Source organism: Eumetopias jubatus, unplaced genomic scaffold, assembly GCF_037043125.1.
Source record: "Eumetopias jubatus isolate StellerSeaLion01/CBP00866 unplaced genomic scaffold, mEumJub1_p1.0 scaffold_17, whole genome shotgun sequence".
NCBI lineage: Eukaryota > Metazoa > Chordata > Mammalia > Carnivora > Otariidae > Eumetopias > Eumetopias jubatus.
This window is the reverse complement of record NW_028274823.1, coordinates 57,584,145-57,607,730: the sequence shown is the minus strand read 5'-3', so window position 1 is coordinate 57,607,730 and position 23,586 is coordinate 57,584,145. Positions and strand designations below refer to the sequence as shown.

Sequence of the window (23,586 nt, the reverse complement as noted above, 5' to 3'; positions counted from 1 at the left end):
ATGCACTCTGCACAGTACTCAGGGAACATCAGATACGACTATCAGAAGGAACAGAGGGAAATACCACCACCTGTCCAACAGGGCTGTTGAAAGGCTTAGAGAGTTAACACAAGGCACTCAGAACAGGGGCTGGACACAGAGCACGCAGCCAACAATCAGGAGCCAAGGCCCCAACACACAGGCCCAGGGCTGAGCTGTCCTGGATGCAAACATCCCCTCCACCTTGCTCCAACTCTGCGAGCAGCCCACACACCGTGGGACCTCCCACCCCAGCCCAGGACAGGGCCAGGGCCTTACCCCCCTGAGTCCTGCACAACCTCAGGCCATCAGTAATGGTAAGAACCAACTCCTACCTCTTTTGGGCGCCTTGCATTGGGCAGATGAAGGGTTTTCTGTTTTTTGTGGTTGTTTGGTTTTTCATTTTAGACCACTCTGGCATATTATACGCATATTCTTAACATAAGTAAATGGTACTGTGTTACAGATCTCTTTCTGTTTCCGTGTTTTTTTTTTTAATTAAGAACCAATTTTTTTTAAGACATACAGCAAAATGCCTCAAGTGCAGGTAGATGAACACATAGGTAAACTCTCCATCCAGATGAAGCCAGAGCGCATTTCAAGCATCCCCATAGGGCTGTCTTGTGCCTCTTCCCAGTTTATCACCCCCTGGTTTTTCTCACCACTGATTCACTTACGGGATCCTGAACTTAATCCAAGTGGAATCTACTAGTATGTCTCTCTTTAGACCTCCAGCGTAACAATTTTTTACTTGGGGGACATTTTAAATATGATTTTCTCAAGTTACTTTTTACTTTTTTACTTTTGGAAATAATTGCTTATAAAAAGTTGCAAAGGTAGAAACAGTACAGAAAACACCACATAACCTTTCACCAAGATTAACTGGTTGTTAACCTTTTGCCGTTTGCTTTATCATTTGTGCCTGGGCCTTCTCTGCGTGCACACGCACAAACACAATTTTTTTTCTGAATTATCTGAGGGTAATATACACATACCATGGCCCTTCATCCCTACTTCATTGTGTATTTCCTACGAATAAAGACATCCTCTGGGACGCCTGGGTGTCTCAGTCAGCTAAATGTCTGTCTTCGGCTCAGGTCATGATCCCAGGGTCCTGGGATGGAGCCCTGTATTGGGGATCCCTGCTCAGTGGGGAGCCTGCTTCTCCCTCTCCTTCCTGCCCCTTCCCCCTGCTCATGTTCTTTCTCTCTCAAATAAAATCTTGTTTAAAAAAGTAAAAGACCTTTTCTGCCATAACCACGGCTATTGATTTGCTAAGTTTACGTTGATAGAACCCTTCCCTAACATATGGCCCATATTTCAGTTTTCTCAGGTGACCTAATCACGTCCCTTAGATCATCCCCCGCCCTCTCCAGTACAGGATCCAGTGTAGGGGCAGGTGTTGCCTGTCTCTTTGCATTCCTTTCATGTGTCTTTTGTGATATTGACATTTTGGAAGAATATCAGGACCATCATCTCTGTCTTTTTAATAAAGAGTCCTATGTTTTGGGGCACGTGGCTGGCTCAATTGGTACAGCAGGTGACCCATGATCTCAGGGTTGTGAGTTTAAGCCCCAAGCTAGGTGTTGGAGCCTACTTAAAAAAAAAAAAAATCGGAAAAAAAAGAAAAAGAATCCCATGATTTGTGGTTGTCTGGTGCTTCCTCATAGTGAGACTGGGATTATGGGTCCTCAGCTGAAAGAGGTGGTAGGGTCCTGGGCTATCACACAGGAGGCACACTGTATCTGTCCATCTGTCCCTCATACGTGATGTTAACTGTCATCACCCAGGCTGGGCGTTACTTGATTTCTCCACCGTGTAATTACTGTTTTGTTTTTTTTCCTCCCTTGCAACTTATAAGTCTGCAGGGACACACTTTAAGAGCGTGCAAATATCCTGCTCCTCGTCAAAATTAATCCATCACCCCTAGATGTAACACCTGCTGATTCTTGCCTGATCTGATCTTTACGAAGGCTGCAAACTGACTTTCCAACTCCAGCAGCCCCTCGGCATTTTGCTGTAGGCAAGAGCCTTACCTTCTCTCCCATGGATCTATTTATCATCAGTGTGGACTCCTATATTTCTAGCGGTTTACAGTTCCTTGCTGAATTTCATCATTTTGGTGCCCAAACTGCCCCAGATTTGGCCAGTGGGAGGCCCTCTGATCTGGCTCCAGAGTCCTGTAACCAGGACTTTTGAAGGGTAGACAGGATTTCAATGACAGGAAGGGGAATTTGTGGCTGGAGGGAAGTAGGGGCAAAAGAGTGGGGCTAGGATGCCAGACAGAGCTGGGGGCAGCGGGGGGACTGGAAGGTTCTATTGGTGGCATCTAGATGCAGTTCCTAAGTTTGCAGTAAGGCTCATCTCGAGGCTTTTCTGCCCCAGCCCTGGCATCAGCCATCAGGAAGTCCTCTTCCTCTGAGTGGGAAGGGCACCTTGTGCCCAATACTCATGGTGCTGGTGACCAAACCATGTTTTACAAGCCACCCACGAGGCGCTGCGCACATCTGCTTTGGATAGCTGCCTGGAACACCATCCTGAGTCCTTACCACCCTCTAGCTCTCCTCTCTGCCAGTGATGGCCAGCCAGGTGGCCTCTGTCCTTCAGGGTCGGTGGGATAACGTCTTTGGATGGATGCCTGGCAGCAGGACTGATTGCTCCGTCAAAGGATATGTGTGTATTCTTCATCTCATCGCTCTCCAGAAACCGTGCTGAGTCTCCAAGGGGCTCTAGCCACCCTGCCATCCTAAGGCTTTCAAATGGGGCTGCCAGGGCCTGCCGGCCCCAACCTCCAGGCTGAGGGACCCTTGACCTCCAGCGAGGTTCTGTGTGTTCTTCCCTTCCCCTCCCCTGGAGCTGCAGTGAGGGGTGGGCAGCACCTGGGGCTCCATGGTCCAGGAAGAGGGTGAGCGGGGCCCACCCTGGGCTCTGCTGTCCACCCTTCGGAAAGTGCCCCACAATGGAATCCTCTGAAGACATCTATTCTCCTCCCTTCTGGACTTGGTAACTGGGACACAGCTACTCCCTAGCTCTAACAGGAGGAGGGAAGGGGAGGCCACAGGCTCAGGAAAGTTCCTCACAGGTGCCTGTCCCTCAAGTGTATAAAGCGCTTCCATATTTGATCCTTCCCAGAGCCATGGGGTAGAGCACCACAGGTGCTCCTCAACCCACTTTACAGATGAGGACACTGATGGTCAGGGGCTGCCTGCTCATTCACAGTGCCCCCCAGAGTCCAAGCCCGGCCTTGGTGGCCATGGGAAGGGAGAAAGCAACCCAAAGGACTTACACTTACATCAACAGGCGACTCAGTACCCGTGGAGGCCTCTTCCTCCCCCAGGCCGTCAAGCCCAAGATGCTCCCAGCAAAGTGGGAGTTTGTAGCCATTCGGGATCTCTGCCGGTGGTTGTTTTTGTTTAACTCATGAGTGTTGAGTGCTTGGTGACTTCAGCTCTTTAGGTTAAGTTTCTCGATCCTCACAACAGCTCTTTCGCAGAGTACCGTCTTGTCCCCATTTTACAGATGAGAAAAATTGTGGAGAGGTTAGGTAACTTGGCCGCGGTCACACAGGTGGAAAGTGCTGGAGCCAGGATATGAAGCCGGGCCTGCTGGCTTGAGTCTGGGCTCTTCATGCCACCTCCCACTGGGCCCTCCAGCCTGGCCTCTCATTTCCCCCCACCCCCCACCAGCTAGGAAAACCCTCCACAGGTTCCAGTAGTTTAACAGGAGACCGAAAAAAGTCTTCCTGCAGGGCTTCCTGGGACCCAGCAGGAGTTGTGGCTTTCTGACCCGGGCGCTCACAGGTCTCTGGACCACCCAGCTCCCTCCCAAAGTCCAGGGACTTCCCCTCCAAGGGGAAGCCGGGGGGGGGGGGGGGGGGGGGGCACAGAAACTCAGAGCTCTCTAAAGCCCCCTCAGCAGGGCAGGCGAGGCACATTTGCTGACCTGCCCTGAGAGAAGGGGTTTCCTGGAGATTTCTCCGATGCATTCTAGAATCTTCCACGCCTCCTTGTTCTGCTCTGCATCACAATACAGAATAAACCTGTCCCTTCTTCCATGATAAAATTTCTGAAACTTGTAGTCCAAAACGTTCTTTGGGTGAACGCCCCCCTCCCAGATCCTTTACTTTCTGCGATATGTTGGAGGGTGTGGGTAGGTGGTGGTGAGGATGCTGGACAGAGCTTTGGAATCAGAAAGATAAGACTAGCTTTTCCAGTGCCTGACCATTGCCCCAGGCAGGATCTCTGAATCTCAGCTTTCTCGCCTGGGAAATGCAGGGAGAGGTGAAAGCCAGGGGATGACCTCACGCCGTGCTCGGGCCCCTGGCTTCCTCTCACGGGGCTGGAACCTGCACTAAGCACCGCAGCCGAGCACCACCCCCATCCCCGAGGACAAGCACAAGCACCACGGCTATGGAGCACGCTGGCCTCAGTCCCGGAGCTTGGCCAGCTGGGCCAGCAGTAGGTCGTCCCCAGGAGATGACCTGGATGGAAGATCCTGTGCAGGGCAGAGATGCGGAGCCCCAGACTGCCCCTGCGAGGGCCACAGCTCCCCAAGCCCCCTACTGATGTGAAGAACAAAGGCAGAAGGGAATGTACATAAAATTAAAGGTCCATATAAGCTGCAGCCCATGGACAAATACTTGAGGAGGGCAGAGTATGAAGATCCTCCAGGAAGCTCCCACTGTCTTAATGTTAAAGCCTTGCTAGAGGGATAAACCACCTTGGTTTGACAAAAGCAAGGCCTCAGGTGTCGTCCCCCCCCCCCCCCCCCCCCCCCCCCCCGAGCCTTCTTTAGCATATGAAAAGCCTTCTGAAACTCCCTTATCTTTACTCCCCCCAACCACACTCCAAAGTATATCATCAGTCGCTCGCTCCTCACTCATCTTCCCATGGGTCATGTCACTGGGCTTTAATAAAACCACCTTTTTTGCACTGAAGACATCTCAAGAATTCTTCCCTGGTGGTTGGCTCTGGACCTCCCCAATCTCACCAACATTCCAAAACAGCATCACTCACCACCACTCCGAAAAGGTCAGGAGCCCTGGATATGGCCTCCGCTGAGAGGACAAACCTGAACGTGGGTTGCTGGCCAGGGGCTGTACAGATGACGGCAGAGGGACTATGAGAGCTGGGAGGAAGTTGGAAACTGAGGCACAGTGGGAGGAAGCAACTTTTCCCCAGATTGCCAGCCCCTGGGTGGCCAAGCTGAGGCTGACACGGAGGCCTGCTGAGAACATAGAGAAGGCACGCGCAGGAGTCTCAGGGCTGGAGCAGGAGGCCAAATACGCTCCCAGGAACTTGCCCTCCCTTAGCACTTTGGGGGACCAGGCTCAGAGCTCCCTGAGCGCCCAGCTCTCTTTGTTAGCACGTACCCTCCCCCCGCCCTGCATTCCCCCTCTCCTGTGGCACAGGAAACTCAGGAGCTCCTGAAGGCAGGGGCTATTCTTTGGCTTGAATCCCCAGGGCTAGGAGGGTGTGGCTGGTCTTTATCTGTCCGGAGGCAGGCGCCTACGTGTGAAGGAGGCACTGGGAGGGACCCAGAGTCCAAGGCGGACCTGGAGGCTCAGGTAAAGAAGGAAGCAAAGACAAGACTTTACCAGAACGTGGGGTTTGGAGCAGACTTACTCCTGAGAGGGGAGTAAAAGCAAGATGAACGACCCCAGTCCCCACCCACCCAGCGCTTTGTCCCACAACACTGAGGGGCAAGGCCAAGGCCAGAGCTGGTCTCCATCCACCTGTCTCTCAGCCGCTGGAAGGAAATCACCAATGGCAGGTTTCACGGAGCAACTCACTAAGGGCTGGACCCCGGGCTGAGGGTGACATAACCTCAACTGTCAATACGGCTTCAATTCAGGGTGGGGGTTGAGGTTTGAAGCTGCTAAGTCACCCCATCTCCTCACCTGCCACTGGGGACCATTGGTCCTGCCTCAGTTTCTCCAGAGGGGGTCGGACTAGGACGTTTCTCTCTCTGGACTCCTGACTGCCCCGCATCCCTGAGCCAGGGAGGGGGCCAGTGGCCTACAGAGTGGCTGGTGCTCATGAGACAGGGAGGGGGGTCTTCCTGTGACGCCCCTGCCCTTGGTCTGCTGGATGTGACATGAAGACCAGGTGTGGCCCCGCCTTGGAGCAAGTCCCCACGACTCCAGGCCTAGAGAGTTCCCAGCTGTCGTTTCCAAATCCACCACCAGGCCGGCCTTTCCAGGGTCGCAGAGCTCTTGGAACCATTCTGTCACAGACAGGGGCGGGCGCAGAGCCGGGAGCAGGTGGAGCTCCGGGCCCTGACATACGTAACTGCTCAAGTCGTGGAAGTAGCTCCGAGGACGGAGCAAGGGGGCCACCAGACTGTCAAAGCCGGCAGAATCAACCAAGTGGAGCAGCCAAGCTAGCAAGCCAAGAGGCCAACTAGAAGTTTCTGGATAAGGCTTAAAGAAGAAAATTTATATTCATAGCATCCTGACGAGAGAGAGAGAGAGAGAGAGAGAGAGAGATGGCGGGAGGGTGGAGGAGGATATGAAATGATCTGCATCTTGTGGACGGGGAAACTGAGGCTGGAGAGGTTAAGTAAGCTTCCCAAGGCCACAAGACGCACTGGCATCATGGAGGTAACAGAAGCCAGTCTTGGGACTTTGGCACACCTGGAGAGGAAGAGGGCCTCAGTTCTCCCTCTCACCTTCATATTCTAGCCCCAAGGCCACCTCTTCTGTCGTTCCCTGTGGTCCCCAACCAACTCCCATAACACTGTCTACCAGACACGCATTGTGCATTGTGTTCTGTGATCAGGGAATGTGCTTGCTCACCCTGTAAATGCAATGCCTAGCACAGTTCCCACTGGGTGCTCAATGACTATGTTGGATGAATGAATGAATTAATGGATGAATGGATGTTTTGCCTCCTAAACTGGATCATAAGCTCCTTCAGGCTTGGGACCACGCTGGGCTCCGCCATCACCACCACTTGCTTAAGTGGCCCTGACCACAGCACATTCAAGAGCAGGGGCCCTTCCCCTGGCCTGACCCACTCTGTGCACACCTGCCAGTCAAGACCAGGCATCTGTGAAGCAAGGGTGTGTGATAGGTCGCAGGCCCGTTAGCACCAGTCATCCAATTCAGAAAATGAGAAAACACTGATGAGCAAAACCATAATCACCTATGTCCCACCATCTAGAACCAATCACTGGTAATGTGTTGGTATATGGCCTTCCCAACTTACTAATATGCATGTGCATGGTAGGTGCATCTAGATTTCAAAAAAGGCCTCCTAGATCCTATGCCATAACATGCTTTTCTCAATGATGTAAACACCTTTTCAGGTTGCAAGTCAGCGACATTTCTATGACTGCACGGTAGCCCATGGTGTGCAGAGGGACACTCAGCTTGTTTCCAATTTTCACGATTACAGGTAACGAGAGGCGGAGTCCACAAGGCATTCTGGGGTTCCTTCATCTCGCAGCCTGTGACTGCAGAATGTAGGACAGGAGGTTCTAGAATCCTTTTATGAAGCCACAGTCCTGCTCCTCTGACTTTTCCAGGGACCCCAGTGCCTGGTGGTGATAAGGCACTTCCACAGTGAGGCCTAAAGCCCCACAGAGGCCCGTGGCAGAGAAGAAGAAGAAGGCCCCCACCCGGACTGGGCACCACGAAGGCTGTATGGGTGGGGCACGGGTGCACTGCTTCTTCCTGTCACCTCACAAGGCTGCAGCCCAGTGACCCCATGCAGATAGCCATCCAGACTCTTGCCTATGTCTGTGGAAGCCTAAAGTAATCAGTAATAGCAGAATCCGAGTGGGCAGTATTTAGAGGAAATTACTTCCCCGAGGTCAGCTTGACCTTCCCTCACCAGTCATTAGCACCACTGCCCGGGAACCTTGTTTTGTGCCAGTGGGACCTGCTAGAGACAGGCTGATAAAAATGGTCACTCCAGAGCACTATTCTTCATATGTGTGGCACCATACTAAGGGAGACGCCAACACAGAACTCAGCAGAGACCAGCCCTCTGATTTCTGCTTTGGATGCAGCTAGACCCCATGACCTCTAAAGTCCCTTCCGGAATTAGGGTCCGAGGGTCCCCAGCCTGGTGGCCCAGGGTGCAAGCTGTCTGGCTTCCCAGGCAGCTTAGAAACCACAGGGCACCCCACATTTTGCCGCAAGCTGGAGTGCACTAGAGAGTTTACACATGGCTGGCTGGCTCGCCCCTGACCTGGACAAATGCCTCTGGCCAGAATTCCTGGTTTTGCAGGACTCTGGGGAGTGTGGAGTCTGCTTCTTTGGTACACCACCTCACAAAGGTCCCTGAGATCCTGGGTAAAGATACTGGGGCGGCACCCAGCCTAGGGCCTGAGGCCAGCGCCTGGGAAGCCATCTTGGCCTCTGCCGGTGCCTGTGGGCACATTCATGCTCAAGGATCCAGGGATCCTACGCTGGCCTAGCAGCCGGGCCTGTCCCCATTCCTCAGCCTGGATGCAACACTTGGAGGCTGGAAACCTAACCAACTAAATCAAGGATGCAGTGCTAAGCTGAGCAGAGCTTCATGTCCTCACTCAAAATGCCACAAGAGACAAGCAGGTAAACTATGGTAACATAGCAAAACAGAGAATTATGCCTGTAACCAGAAAGCTTCTGGGGCACACTCACATTCACATTCTTCACTCATGGCTGGGTCTGTCCCTCCTGAAGTCTTGGAAGGAGCCAGGCGGGGGCAGTGACTGAGCCTACCCCAGGGCCCTGGCCTGAGCATCCTAGTGGGGGCAGTAGGTGGAGATGTTGGAGCAGGAAGGACACGGAAGTAGCTCCTGCCCTGCTGGGGTACAGAGGACACCGCATGCCCCCGCCAATACCGCAAGCTGAGTGCTACGGCCCTCAGGGAAGACGGTGTGGATCGGGAGCTGGAAGCCCCCTCCTGATAGAGACACCATCTGGGGGAAGGGGATGGGGCAGAGACCCCATCCTTAACCTCGGATCTGCCATTTACAGTCGCGCCACCTCAGGCAAGCCCCTCAACTTCCCTGAACCCCCACCTCTCATCTTTCAAATGGTCCTCTGCCTCCTGAGGTCACAGGGGTTATCATGGGGGGGACCATCATATACACTCCAAGGAGGATGGGGTTACCAAGCTGTGGAGGGTGTGGTGGGCACCCCAGTGAGAGGACAGAAGGCACAGAGTGCTTTAAGAATCCGTGACCGTGGCAGCGCTCATGGGAGCTAGACGGCAGCTGCCCTGGTGTGGGCACCCAGCATAAGGTGTAGACTTGCGGATTCGCTCTGTTGTACAGCTGAAACTCATGTAGCATCGTGTGTCAACGGTACTCAGAAAAAAAAGAGACTCCATTAATGAACCTAGACACACTCCGCCCCGCCCCCCCCCTCCCCCCCCCGTTCACTACAAGCTTCTGGGAAAGCAGAAGGAAGGAGGAGAAAAGTTGGTGCTGTGAGCCCCTGCTCCACCTCCATCCTCAGGTTGGCCAGCAAAGGCGGGCTGACGGGCGTCAACTCCCGCACACTCCCCAGGTCAGGCTCCGGAGAGGACTCGTGACAGTCTTCTGCCGAAGGGACGCAGTCTTAGTGGCTCGTCTGGAGACAGCTGAGGAAGGAAATCAAATTGCCTGGCCCTCATCTTCCCAGTCAGATTTCTGGTCTTTGCTCTCCGTGCCTATCCTTCCTCGCTGCTGATGTCCCTGCTCCCCCCCCACCACCACAACATCCCCCTCACTTGGGCCCCTGGAAGGCGCCTCCAGAGCCCCCACCCCCAACCCGCCCCCACCCCCAGGCTCTTCCGGGCCTTTTTTAGTGCCTCCAAATGCCCAGAGAATGACGGTTGGGTTGTCAGCTCTCAGTAAGCCTCTGCCATGCCCTCCCTCCGGCTGGCAGAGTGCGCGTGGAGGACCAGAACTGTCTACTCTGCTGTGCGTATGCCAAGGGTCTGCGGGCAGGGATGACAGGACATGCAGACGGAAGAGTACTCACCTCCCCTAAAGGTTCTTCTCCCTGCGCGGGGCTGGGGGGCAGAGGTGAAAATGGCTCCTTTGAAAATCCTTCCCATGCTTGCCAAACAAGGTTACTAACATTAACTTTACAAAACTGTCTGCTCCGGTTTAAGACCACTGTCGGAGAACTAAGATTTCCCTGACCATGTGAAAAATAAGAAAAGCCCCTAAGACAACCAGCAGGTAGGAATGAGCTATGTAGCCCCCCCACCCCAACCCCCAGGGAAACCACCTTCTGGGAAACAAAACTTAGGTTGAAGGCAGGAGGCGGGGAGATCTGAGCCAGTGGCGTGCTGGCTCATAGTTCACAATCCACTCCCCGAGGAAGAAAATATCCAATGTGTAGCATCTGCCGATGTTTTGTGGTGCAAATACTCCCACTGTGGCCAATTTCAAGCTGCTTAACCTGATTGAGCACCCCCAGGACACCACGGGGGAGCCACGTTGAGTAGCCCATCCCAGCAGGACTGCAGGCTCCTGCATGAAAGGTGCTGGCGCTCAGGCCAACTCCACACTTAAACTAGGATTCTCTGGCATAAACTTGTACTCTGGGAACCGGCGCACTGTTTTATTACCCATATGTTGTCGGTTGCCTTTGGCTTCTAGATCAAGTTCCTTCAGAAAATGCTAGGTAAGCGTGCTGTGCTACAGGGAGGAGAGAGTATTTTGTGGGCACTGGGGCAGCACAGCACCATGATCAGGGTGGGGGACATGCAGGGGACAGTAGGGTCGGTGTAAAATGGGAACTCCGAGGGAAAGATGCAAGTCCCACAGAGCTCACCCCAGCCACCCTTCCAGCCGAGTGTCAGCTGTCATGGCCAGGCCGTGGTTTTCCTCATCCTGATGTAGCTACAGACACACACAGTGGACAGACACGGGGAGGAGGAGGAGGGTTACAGCTTCTTCAGGATAGAGTGCAGGTGCTGATGGAAGGTCTGGTCCAGCTCAATGGTTCTCTCATGCCTGCACTTTGGACCCAGCTGGGAAGTTTAAAAAATCTTCAAGCCCAAAACCCACCACCAGAGATTCTGATTTAATTGGCACAGAGTGTGGTCTGGACATGAGGGTTTTTAAAAGCTCCCCGGATGATTTGAATGTGTAGCTTAGCTTGAACTCCGCTGGTCTTACCCATGAGGCTTAATGGGAGAATCTGGTGAAAATCCGCACATAGCACTTCCGTCCTGGGACACTGCCCACCTTTCTGCTCTGTGAGAGAGAACTGTCAGGAGTGAGGCTGACAGCCTAAGTGGCCTAGGGAATCCTGCCTCACTACCTTACACCCTTTTCTCCACCCCAAGGGAGTTTCCTTCTGACCAAAATTCTACGTCTCAGCCATGACATTGCTGTGGCTTTCTATCTCCCTACAGCTATGTGCAAAATCTGCTCTCCCTGCACCAAGCACGGTTCTGAATAGCTGGAGTTCTGGGGCAAGACAGTTTGGGCTGGAACCCTGGCTCTGCCTAGGCAGCATGGCCCTGGCCAGGTTACTCAACTTCCCTATGCCTCGGTTTCCTCACCAGGGGAGGACAGTACCTGCCTTACAAGGTTGTCACGAGGATTCAACAAGAGCAAAATGCTTGAAAAATGCTTAGAGAAGATCGGCCATGAATTAAACGGTCATTGAGTACCAGCTAGTGTCACTGACCGTGCCACAATCCCCGGGAGACAGCGGAATGTGCTTTGTTCATCTCTGTCTCCAGCACAGCGCCTGGCACATGGCAAGCTGTTCAATCGAAAAATGACCCCTGGCAAAGGAGTGGACATTTCCAATGCAGCCCTGCAAGCCTCGTTCCCTGAATCAGGCACATGCAAGGCGGAGCTCTGAGGATGGGAGCAAAGGGGTTGCTCTCCAGCACTCTGGACAGGGCCAGGAGGCTGGCCAGAGGCTGGCTGGCTGGCTGGCTAATGGAGCATGCAAGTGTTTTGTTATTTTAACAAACGTCAAACAACTCCTTTCTTGCTGTTTCCCTGCGGGCTACCAACAGAATGCCAAGAGCATCCTGGATAATTGGAGGTTCCGAGTAATCAAGGCTTTACCACACAGTGGCTGGCACAGATAATGCCATTCCATTTGGGCAGAGACCCAGTGTGTAAGAGGTCTTTTGCCCAGAGACCCACTTGCTCGGTCCCTGTGGGCAGACACACATGAGCAGAGGACACGAACAGGAGCTCCCCTGCCCCCATGTAGGAGTGGGGGGCATGCCTAACTTGCACTAATTGCTGTTAGAGCCTGTTTGTTTACTCCCAGCCTCTCCCTCACCCTGGCTCCACGGGCGGCCAGTGCCCCCTGCACTGTGTGGCTGATGATTACCTCCCCAAGCTGCCAGCCAGCTCGAGGGATGCCTGCACCAGCTGCTCGCTGCTCGTGGGCACAGCGTGGTACCCTGTTGTGCTGGATGAGGGCGTGCTGGGAGACAGCAGGAGTCTGCCGTGGTTCTCAGGCAGCCCCCATGGTGAGTGCAAGTCATTGTCCCCTGAGCCCTGTGACAGTGCTTTGGGGAGGGGGCAGAGCAAGGCTCAGACTGCTATCAACTGGCTGGGCTCAAGGACAGCCAAACCCAGTGCCCAGGGAGGGCACTGGCTCCATTTTCCCCAAGACAGGTTTACTGCCCCAGTCCAAACTCAGGAGAAAGTGCCAGGGGTGTGACTTTGTCCTCCCAGACCTTCGAGTCACGTCGAATCCTTGCCCGGCTGACAGGCTACACACAGTGATCACTCCCTCTTCTCAGCTACTAAGTGCCCATCTCAAATCCCCTCTTCACGGAAGCAAGAGAGGTACCAGGAACGAATGACACAGCAGCCTGCTTCAGGGTGTGTATATCTGGTGGGGGTAGGTGAGGTGGGTTTCAAGGGATCTGGGTGGGTGCCATGATTCTGCCAGGGGCTGACCCCTCAGAATCCTCTGGAAGGACAAGTTTGGCAAAACTTTCTTGAGCAGCTGAGCCCTGCCCTGGATGCTGTGGCCCACTAATTAGCCTCTATCTGACCCTTTAGCTATGGCCCCTGTCTCCTCTGTCCTGGTCCCTGGGTAAATGCAAGAAGAGGCCCAGCAGGTTGGAGGGCAAGGAGTGAGGGAAGAAGCTGAGCAGGCAGCGTTTGGTCAGGACTCCAGGCTGGCCGAGTGGCAGGAGGACCAGCAGCTGGTGGGAAGTGACCACAATGAACCCGGACACCAACTCCAAAGTGGGGAACTGTCCTCCCCACTCTGCAGCAGGGACGAAACAGAGGTGTGCAAAGGGGAGGTGACGTGCTCATGCTAATGATTTAAGTGGGGTTTTGGCCCTGTGCCTTTTCAGCTACAAAACTCTCTGCTTTTGTCATCACCATGGAGGGGCTCCCCTTCTGTCCGGAGTGATGACAGGCAGGCAGGCCTGGGGAAACTCTAAGAAGCCTTCCCTGCTGTGGTTCAAGCTGCCTCCTGGGCCCCTGGGGAAGCTCGGAGGGCAACTGGTGCTGACAGATCAAGGCACCTGCCCTGGAAAGCTGCCGAGACGGAAGTGCCCCCACTATGCCACTGCCTGGTTGGCCAGGAGGCAGGGCCTTGGGTCCAGAAACATTTGTTTTGGCCAAGATTCCCTACTCGCTGCTCCCTTTTCCTATGGAGCGTCGGTGGGTCTGCAGGGTGGGCAGCAAGCCTGACTTCTCAAAGCCCTTGAGGCCTGGACACAACCTCTCCCTGGCCTGGCAATTCGGATCGACTAGGACCAGGGCCTGGCTAAATCCCCAGTGGGACAAGGTGGAGAGGAGGAGCTCAAAAGATACAACCAGCTGATTCCACAAGTGACGTTTGCAGCTCTGGGCACAGGCTGCAGACGGAGCAGCGTGTTGGCACTGGAGGACACACAGCACACCACTGACTCATCCGTGTGCAGACCAGACCATTCCTCCCCCCCCATCCCGCAGCAGAGCCCAGCAGCCTGGTGGGGAAGGGAAAGGAGGGTAAGAGGCCAGCTTCTCGGCTTTGACCTGTCTTAGGGGCCAACAGGCCTCTCACAGCAGGCAGCGAGATACAGGAAGTCTGTCTGCTAATCAGCCTCTTGCAAACCACCAGCTAATGAGGCCTCAGAGCGTACCCTCTCCGGGAGAGCTTTCTCCGCAGCTGCGGGCGCTTTCCAGGGCTGAGGCCAGTGGGCGAAAGCCATCCCTTTGTAACCTGCCAACTTGTTTATGAGTGCCTACAAGACACGTGGCATCCTGTACCTGTCCCTTCAGGCAGCTACCCACACTCTCCTCTCCCATCAGGTGAAGACACATGGGCCTGGACCATCAAAGACCTGGCTGAGAATCCTGCCTCTACCATGTCCTTGTGCAGACTGCTTGACCTCTGCGAGCCTTTCTTCTTGGCTGTCAAGTGGTGATCACGCGTCCTATCCAGAAGAGAGGCTTGAGCGCGTGAAAGGAGATCATTGCAGGACACCTGTGCTAGGCACCCACAGCAATTAGGTTTTAAAAAGTCTGTATTATTTCCACTTCTGCTTGTCCAGGGTTTTCTGTTTAAAAAAACATTTTCTGGGCTCCAACGAAAGAACTAGGGAGACTCCCCTCCCATTCCACCAGAGGGACAAAGGGCTGTGCTGTGGAGAAGGACTGTCTGGCTCACTCCGCCTCCTCCAGGAAGTCCTCCGAGTCCCACCTCTATGCACACCACTCCCTCAGCACATGGAACTCAGTGCGTCTGCCTCATCGTCACAGAAGTGAGTTCTGAGAGCAACCAGAGCCTGCAGAACCTCTCACTATGGGGCAGATTGGTAGAGCACCCAAAGTGAAACAAACCACATTCCCTCTGCCCCTGTGACTCTAATCAATTTATTCTGTGGCACAGCATGAGGCTGGAACAGCCATGCGACAGTCAGAGGAGGGCGATCCTGAGGCCCTGGCAGGCATCTGTGCCCCCAGGCCAGGAGGACAGCAGAGGCTGCATTCTGGAGGATCTCTTCTCTTGCTGGAGGCCAGGGTGAAGCTGCAGCTCCCTGGAAGGTTCTGCCCTCCCCTGCCTGCCAGAGAGGGGAGAGGATGCTGTGATCCAGGGCCCAGGCCCCAGGCCCCCTGTGAAACACTGGGCCAGGACAGCGGTGCAGGTGACCCCTTGGCCAGCCATGTTCCCTCCAAGTGCCCACAGTGTCCCCACTCCCATCCTTGTGTTGCAGGGACAAGGGTCCTATCCTTGGGGAAACCTGACATGTGAGGGCAGGTGCCAGGGCCCGGATAAACCACAACAGAAGACTGAAGCCCCAGGGGTAGGGTGGAGTACAGATTCTCAATCAGCACACTGCTGCCCCCTCCTCGGTCACTTGTTAGAAATTGTAGGTTCCTGGGCCCAGTGACAGAGATTCTGAGAGAGGACTTGGGAGCCTTCCTCTCCAGCCAGCACTCCGCGGGGACTGGGGTGTGGGAGCACAGCATCCCAGCCGGTGGCCCAGAGATAGCACCTGGTGCTTTCGGGAAAGGCCCCCCGACCAGCACTTCCCAGGCTGCGGTGTGCACAGAAATCACCTGGGGATCTTGCTCAGGTGCAGATTCTGACCCTGGAGCACAGAGGCAGAGCCCGGGGCTCTGCTTTTCTAACAAGCTCCCAGGTGATGCCCACACTGCGGGTCGGTGGATGACGCTTTCAGAAGCCTTGGCAGGGGCTTCAGCACGCAGCCATATCACGGGCGGGGGGGAGGGGCTTGTTAAAAGAAATCGCCTCCTACCTCCCAATTTCTGACTGAGGAAGTCTGGGGAAGGGCCTGAGAATGTGCATTTCTGTCTTTCTTCTTCTTCTTCCTTTTTTTTTAATAGACTCCACACCCAGCGTGGAGCCCTGAACTCCCGACCCTGAGATCAAGACCTGAGCTGAGATCAAGAGTCGGCCACTTAACCGACTGAGCCACCCACCACCCCGGCGCCCTGTGAGAATATGCGTTTCTAACAAGTTCTCAGGCGCTGCTGCTGAGACCCCCACTTGAAGAAATATGAGCTTCCAGGGTAAGAAGTGAAACAGCACGGCGCAGGATCAAGTACATACAGCCCAAAGCATCTCTATAGGATACACTCTGCTTTTTCAGAGTGCTATTGCTCTATTAAATTCTTAGCAAGAGCTTGTTTTCCTATGATCTCTGGCTCTCTCTGGAACACTGGGAAAAGCCCCAGTGAGTTGAGGGTCATGGAAAATTAATTCTAGATTAACTGAAAGAGCCCCCTGCTTAGCAAAATGAAGTCTCCGAAGTACTTGATTTTCTCCTCACCCCCACATGTTCCAGGAGTCTGGTGAAATGCTACGCGGGATCGAGTTCTAATGCGAACTTCATGTGGCTTCTGCCTCCACCTCCCAGTCACAGGCGGCAGCTGCTGGGATGAGACCCAGCTTCTGGAATTTTCCACAAGACAGGTGATCCATCATGTCCTCTTGTCAGACTAAATGTCACTTCCTCTGAAGCCCCTCCCAGGCTCTCCTGGGAGCCCTACCTCAGAAGGACACCATGGCCTACCAGGACTGTCCTGGTGGCTTGTCCCCAGGACCCAGGAAGCCTCCCAGCCAGATGGGGGCATCGGCTGCTGCGTGTGCCAGGGGACCAGCTGGTGGAGGGGCGAGGCCCCTTGATCTACACTGTTTTACATTCACCTAAACCTGGCCCAGACCTGCAGACTCGGGTTGGGGGTGGGGTTGGCCACAGGCAGAGAAAATGGTAAGACACAGGGAAGGACTTTCAGACTGAGCGTGCAGGCCGGTCGGGCAGGGATAAACAGTCAGGGGCACTGACCTGGCCATCTACCTCACTCCACAGTCAGGTGGGTGGCGAGCTCTTCCCCTCGGCCGAGGCCTCGCTGCCCGTCCTCACTCCACCCCCACCAGTCACCAGGAGGATGCAGAAGGTGGTGACCGTGATGGACAGAGACACGGATGGAGAAGAGAGGAGGGAAGAACGTATTGTGTGGCTGGCAGTGTGTGCTGCGGGGGACACGTAGTGAGGCTGGCCGAGAACAGACCCCACATCTCTGCAGGGCATCTCAAGGGAGCGGCTTTTGATATTTCTTCATTGTGACCCACAGTAAGAATTACGTTCTTACATCACAACCCAGTACATAGATCTGTGCGTGTAGGTAAAACTGAAATGAAAGTCACAAAGCAATGTTACCACGCTAGAGGGGACACACTCCCTCACCCGCTTGCCTCAACCTTCGCATCTGACTTCATGACTCACTAGTGGGGCACCGCCGGCAACCAGACACAGCCTGCCCTCCTGTGTGTCAAGTCATTTCAGAGGGCCTCTGGGCCTTATGAACTCCTGCTTCGCTCAGAGCTCCAAGCAGCCAAGCACCTGTGGTAGGGCAGACGCCATGCTCGGGGCTGGGTGGAGGCAGGGAGCAAGGTGGCTCCCGCGATGAGGACAGGGAGACGGTTGCGCACACAGACCAGAGGACTGTCTGTACCAGCTGCAGCCATGGGGCCACCAGGGCTACCTAGATGCATGACCTGAGTGAGGGTAGTCAACTCCCGGTGAGCCCCAAGGACCGGCACCAGCACCGGCTGGTGATTGGTACCAGAAAGCAGACGCAAGCGTCCCTGTCTCTCCCAGCCTACACACCCTAGTGAGGCCCCCTCCCCTCTCCCCTCCATGAACTGGAGCCCCCATTCTGGCCCAGAGTGGAGGAAGATGGGATAGCAGCACTATTGAGAAAGCAGAAGAGAATGGAGTTGCTTGGGCCTCTTCCCAGGATGCTGCAAGCCTCCTGGTCTCCCTGGGGCCAGGCTGGAGGCATCCTTCGGGGCAGTCCCTTCAGACTGAGTCTCCTTCTGATGCATGTGGGGGCTTGCTTCAGAGCTGCCTGTTTTCTTTCCGCTGAACCACAGCTTTAAGGCAACTCATGCATCTCAGATTTATTTCTCGGGAAAAAAAATGTTTCCAACACCTTCTGTGGGCTCTGAAGGGGAAAAAGAAGCCACTCTTAAGGCATCCTAAGCTCCTACTACAATTTTCCCAATGAGATCCTGCAGGAGATGAGCTACAGCTGGGACAAGGGCAAAGCTATTTCCATAATGAAGGACGGTGCAGCCCTCACCCTCTATGCTGTGATCACGGCCCCCTCCATGCGGCCAGGCCAGGAAGGCGGGCACTGGGTCTGCCATGGCTTTGGGAGTTAGAAGCAATCCGAGTAATGAGCATGGATCAGGGAGAGGCAGAGAATGGAAGCGAGGAGACCCCAGCAAGGGAACAGGATACGCCTCTCTCCATGGGGGGTGTGTGGGAGAACGGCCAAGGCCTCCTGCAGCGGAGTGTGGAGCGGGCCCTGGGAGCAGTCAAGCGCCTCCGGGAGCCTCTGCTGCACAGGGCCAGTCCGCAGCATCTCCACGTCCCCCGTGCCTGGCCAGGCTGGCCTGCACCTCTGCTACAGGTGGACCTGGCGGGAAATAGCCCAGGATTTGACATGTCTCTTTCACCCGTCCAGCTGTAGACAGGCACCTGGCCACAAAGGTGAGGGGAAATCTCTTAGAGCCTAGGTTTCTACGTCTACCAGATGGGCCGTGGGACTGTGCCTGAGCCTTCCTGGTAAACTGTAAGAGGCTCCCACATGTAGTCATTACCTCACTCTACAGAAAGGAAGAGATATCTATAAAGAGAATGAGTCAAAACAGCCCATCTTTGTTGTGGGAACTGTTGCTGCTAAGGGATGTCGTCGGCCTTGTGGGAGGGGGAGGATTGTGGCATCTGTCCCACGCTGTGTGCCCCGCTTCATACAGCAGCCAGCACAGGGGCCCACGTGCCCTGCTCCTTTGCTTGGGGCCCAGCTCCCTCTGGGCTGGGGGTGGGGGAGAACCTCGGTTTAAAAGCTGAGAAGAGGGGCGCCTGGGTGGCTCAGTTGTTAAGCATCTGCCTTCGGCTCAGGTCGTGATCCCGGGGTCCTGGGATCGAGCCCCGCATCGGGCTCCGTGCTCCGCGCTCCGCGGGAAGCCTGCTTCTCCCTCTCCCACTCCCCCTGCTTGTGTTCCCTCTCTTGCTGTGTCTCTCGCTGTGTCAAATAAATAAATAAAATCTTTTAAAAGCTGAGAAGAAGCTGGGGCTCAGAGGGGTGACATGGGCCTTCTAAGGCTGCCGTTGGGAAGTGGGGAGGCCAATGGCCAGCGCTTGTCCCCACCCGCCTGCCTGCAGCTACAGTCCCAGCTCTGGGCTCAGCATCGGCTTGCTGTGGCCCCTGCTTGGGAACTGCCCCATTCAAAGAAGAAGCAGAAGGAAGTGCAGGCACGGGAGAAAAGGCTCAGCAAGGAAGGCCTGGCCGAGAATGAAGGGCTCAGGGCCAGACCCCGGACAGTGACGGCAGCGCAGGAGGGAGGGCCTCATGGTGGAAAGGCACTTCTGGGCATGCTCCTTCCAGCTAAAGACAGCACAAGGGCTCAAGGGACGGGGGGCCAACTCAGGGGCAAGGCGCTCAGGGATCCTGGGCTTGGGAGGGAAAAGACCAAACCAGGCCCACCCACGGGGCCTTCCCAGAGGCCACACAAGGAACCTCATCCTAGGCACAGGGCCGAGTTTGAGAGTCACATATACTCGTCCTGGCACCTCTGCCATCTCCCCGTGTGACTTGACGCGCTCTCGTGACTCCTCTGAGCCTCAGTTTACTCCTCTATAAAGGAATGGATCGCAAACCTCAGAGGTTACCTGGTCCCGCGCCCCCTCAGCCAGGGCCAGCACACAGATGGGACACTCGGCACCCCATGTGGGTGAAAGCAGCCGTCCAACCCAGCCCCAGGCGACAGGTACTCTCCATCCAGCTCCAAGCCGCTGGAGAGCTCTTGCTTTTAGTCAAATGGCATAATGGCTGTGAAAGCAATTACAAACATAACAGCAGCACTGAAGGGGGTTATTACTAACACTGTCAACATCAGAGGCGACTGAGATGGCACCAAACGGGGTTTGAAGATGGGCTTCTGAGGGAGCCAAGGCAGCTGGAGGAGGAAGCCGAGGAGGAGGTGCACAGAGGGGCCCTGGGGGGTGCTGCCTCTGTCTGGGGAGATCAGTCAGCAGCAGGAGAGGATGCTCAGGTGGAAATGCCTCAGAAGGAGGAAAGGGCCACTCTCAGGGCCTGCCGTTTGCAGAAGGCGGAAGGCACTCTGAGCCCGGGACGGGAGACCCTTGGGTTCCTGGAGGGAGCGTGTATGTGCACTGGAAAGCTAGGAGACACTGCTCTGAATACGGCTGCCTAGTGGCCTCAGGGGATTGTACGTGGATAGAGGGTCCCAGCTGGAGAGTCTGGGAGGCAGCCTTCTGGGACCGAGACAGAGCTTGTAGGCCCACGCGGCGTGCTGGGTCAGGGCAAGCCGTGAGGAAGCCAAGGCCTTCGACCTGCCAGGTGAAAGCAGCTGTCCAACCCAGCCCCAGCAGGCGGCAGGGCCTCAGAACGCTTCCCTTTCCAGGCTCAGTGCCCCGTGCTCAGGTGTCTCAGACCAGAAAGCTCACCCTTGCCCTCACGTCTGTGAAGGTCCGACCCCAGAGCCCCATGTCCCCCTCAGAGGGAGGAGCTGCAGACAGAGACAGTGGGAGGTGCAGGGACCACATGGCCGGGGCTGCTCACCCACGATGTCGTTCTCCTCCAGGTTGATGGTCTCTAGTGCTGGCAGGGTGGTGAGCTGCTCGGGGAAGTCACGGAACTGGTTCCGGGAGAGGTCGATGGCCTTGAGGTGCTGCAGGGTGCTGACCTCATTGGGGAGGCGGTGCAAGAAGTTCCCTTCCAGGTGGAGCTCTGTATGTGTGGAAGGAAGAGAAAGAGGGGGTGAAGGGGGGCAACCTACAGATCACAGGGACAGCGGCACCTGGGCCAGGAAGGCAGCGAGGGAACCCCCGCCACAGGCAGCCCCCCGCCCCTTCCAGGGGCTCACTCCATGTGTAGGCAGGAGGAGCGCCTGCCCTGCCCTGTCAGCTGGGCTCCCTGCTTTGGGCTCTGGACCGGAAGGCTTTCCTGACAGAAGCCTGGCCTAGACAAAGGGTCAGGACGGGCCAGCTCTTCCCTCAGACGAGGCATCAACTCTGGGTCTCAATAGGATAGGCCAGGGTGCGCAGGCCCTAGGTGCCCCATACCCACAGCCCAGCGGAGGGACACCACTTTCTAGCATCCCCCCTGCTCAAGGAGCCGCCAGGGGCAGCCAAGTTCCTTCTGTGTCACGTGACCCCGCTCCTCTGCTCAGCCACGGCTGCCCCGATGGTGTGGGCTCCCGCCCTATGGCAGGCAGGCGGCTGCTGGGAAAGCTGAGCAGCAACAGAGCCCAGGTGAGAAGGTGAGCTGGGCCGGCGGGAGTCCCTCTGCTGGGTGTGGTGGAAGCCGGAGAAGCTGAAATGCTGTGTTCCACAGAGAGGAGAGGGGGGAGCCCCGGGGGGTCCATGGGCAGGAAGAGGGATGGGGTGCAGAAACCAAGAGTCAATGGGGAGGTAGGGTAATGCAGGGCTAGAAGAGTGGGGGATCTGGGGCCCCCACTGCCCGGTTCAAGCCCCAGCTATGCTGCCTGAAAGTTGTTCCCTCAGTCACTGAACCACGTTCCATCGTAGTTTCCTCATGTGCAGATGGGGACTAATACTACCACCACCTGCCTCATAGTGTTTGCTGTTGGAGCAGTCCCTCCGTCAGCGTGGGTAAGGCACGTAGCGTGGCGCCCGGCACACGGGGCGCATTCATACGTGCTGCTGTCCCGACCACAGCACGGCGCTCAGTGAAGGTCAGCGGTGTGCCAAGCGCTCAGCATGTGGCTGGCACACAGTAGGTGCTCCCTAAATGCTGGGGAAGAGCCTAAGGAAGCAGAGGAAGCCTGCTGGCAGCAGGAGAACGGGGGAGACAGAGAAGCAGAATCACCACGAGCCCGCGATAAAGAGGCTGGACCAGCAGAGGCCTTGGTCCCCACTGTGCTCCCAGCCCCCGTCCGCATGGGACCTTGCCGTCAGCCCCTCCTTTGTTACCTGATTCAGGCACACCGTTACCTTGTCTGGCCTCAAGGAAACTGAGGCCCAGAAACGCCAAGGGACCTGAACAATGACCTCCACTCTTCTCCCCGGGGCCAGCTTCACGGGCCTGTGACCCATGCAGTCATATGGGATCCTAGGCTCAGAAGCTTGAGAGATTGAATGTTCTATGCTGCCATTCTGAAAGTCTTAATTTTATCCTGGAATCTGTGTTTGATAAATAGGGCTGGAGTCATGGAGAGTCAGGTCTCCCCCTGCCTCCCCAGGACATGTTCTCAGCAGCATGCTCTCTTGCCCCTGACACTCCCAAGACAGGCTGGCCTCCCTGCTCTTCACCCCTGCGCTGCAGCTGTGGCAGCTCTCCATCCCGGTAGGGGCCTGGGCATGAGCATCAGGGGGGCACACGTGCCCATGGCGTCCCCGGTGGAGCAGGGTGCCAGCAGCAACCCCCCGCCCCCTGGTGCTCCCTGCTCCTGGGCTCGTATCACCGAAGTATGTCTAGTGGGTGGCAGCTGGGGGCCGAGGCTAGGCAGGAGGAAGCCTCTCGTCCACCTCGACCCAGGTTCAAGCGCATCCTGGGGTAGAGGTTTAAAGATCTTTGAGGGATGCCTGGGTGGCTCAGTCAGTTAGGCACCCAACTCTTGATTTCAGCCCAGGTCATGGCCTTGGGGTTATGGGATCAAGCCCCATGTCAGGCTCTGTGCTCAGCGGGGAGTCTGCTTGAGGTTCTCTCCCCCTCTCTCTGCCCTTCCCTCCCCGCTCACGCATGCTCTCTCTCTCTCAAATAGACAAATAAATCTTAAAAAAAAAAAAAAAAGATCCTTGCGATGCTGCCTGCCCCTCCCTAGATCCCATCTCTGGCCAGGGCAGAGTGTGGAGGTCCCGCATGCTGTGGGAGCTGTCAGGCCTGAAGGTTCATGGGTGTGTGCCCTGCATCGTGGGGATAGGGAGACCCTAGGCACTTATGAGAGGCTGCCCTTCCTCCCTCCCTCCATCCAAACTTCGCGAGTCTGGCTTGAATTTGTCCGGGCCCACTCAAGGCACCCTCTAGAAATGGGACACAAAATACAAATTGTGTAATTTCTTAATACATACACGTTAAATGCTCTGATACCTGCATCTCAAACTGGCATTGCAAGTATAAAGATGAAAGGTAAAATTCACGCTAATAATTTAAAGTGTTCATTTCTCCTTACTCAGACGGACCTTCAATAGCAAAGGAAAAGTACCAGGACACCCTGAGAGCGACCTCAGGGAAAAGGAGAATGCTTATGTACCTTTAATGGCACCGTTCTCCTGCTTTTTGAATGAGGATCCTGCATTTTCATTTTGCACTGGGCCCACCGATTATGTGGCTGGCCCTGCCCCTCCCTCTGTGCTCCACCCTCCTTCCTCGGACCCTCCAGGACACAGAGCTGTGGGAGATGAGCTGCTCTCAGGTGCCAATGGCCCCTCCCAGGGTTTGGCAGTGAAGGCAGAGCCCTGGACCCTGCCCCCGTGCGCTCCCTGTATCCACACACCTGCGTACCGGCCATACCCAGGCCCCTGCTCCGCCATGCTGGGGCTCAGGCGGACGGGAACTGTATCTGATTCATCTTTGTTCCCTCCATCCAGCCCTCTGAGGGGCACCTTGTGGTCACTCAGCAAATACTGGATGAATGAC

At 55.6% G+C, this 23,586-nt stretch overlaps 1 protein-coding gene across 1 annotated transcript in view; it reads right to left on the bottom strand.

The window, feature by feature from the left end:
- The window catches only part of LRRC20 (leucine rich repeat containing 20), an 83,319-nt gene that overhangs the window by 1,147 nt on the left and 58,586 nt on the right, over nt 1-23,586 (bottom strand). Inside the window, exon 4 of the mRNA XM_028109689.2 lies at nt 20,548-20,715. Coding sequence (XP_027965490.1) covers nt 20,548-20,715 — 168 coding nt within the window. The remainder of the gene's footprint in view (nt 1-20,547; nt 20,716-23,586) is intronic.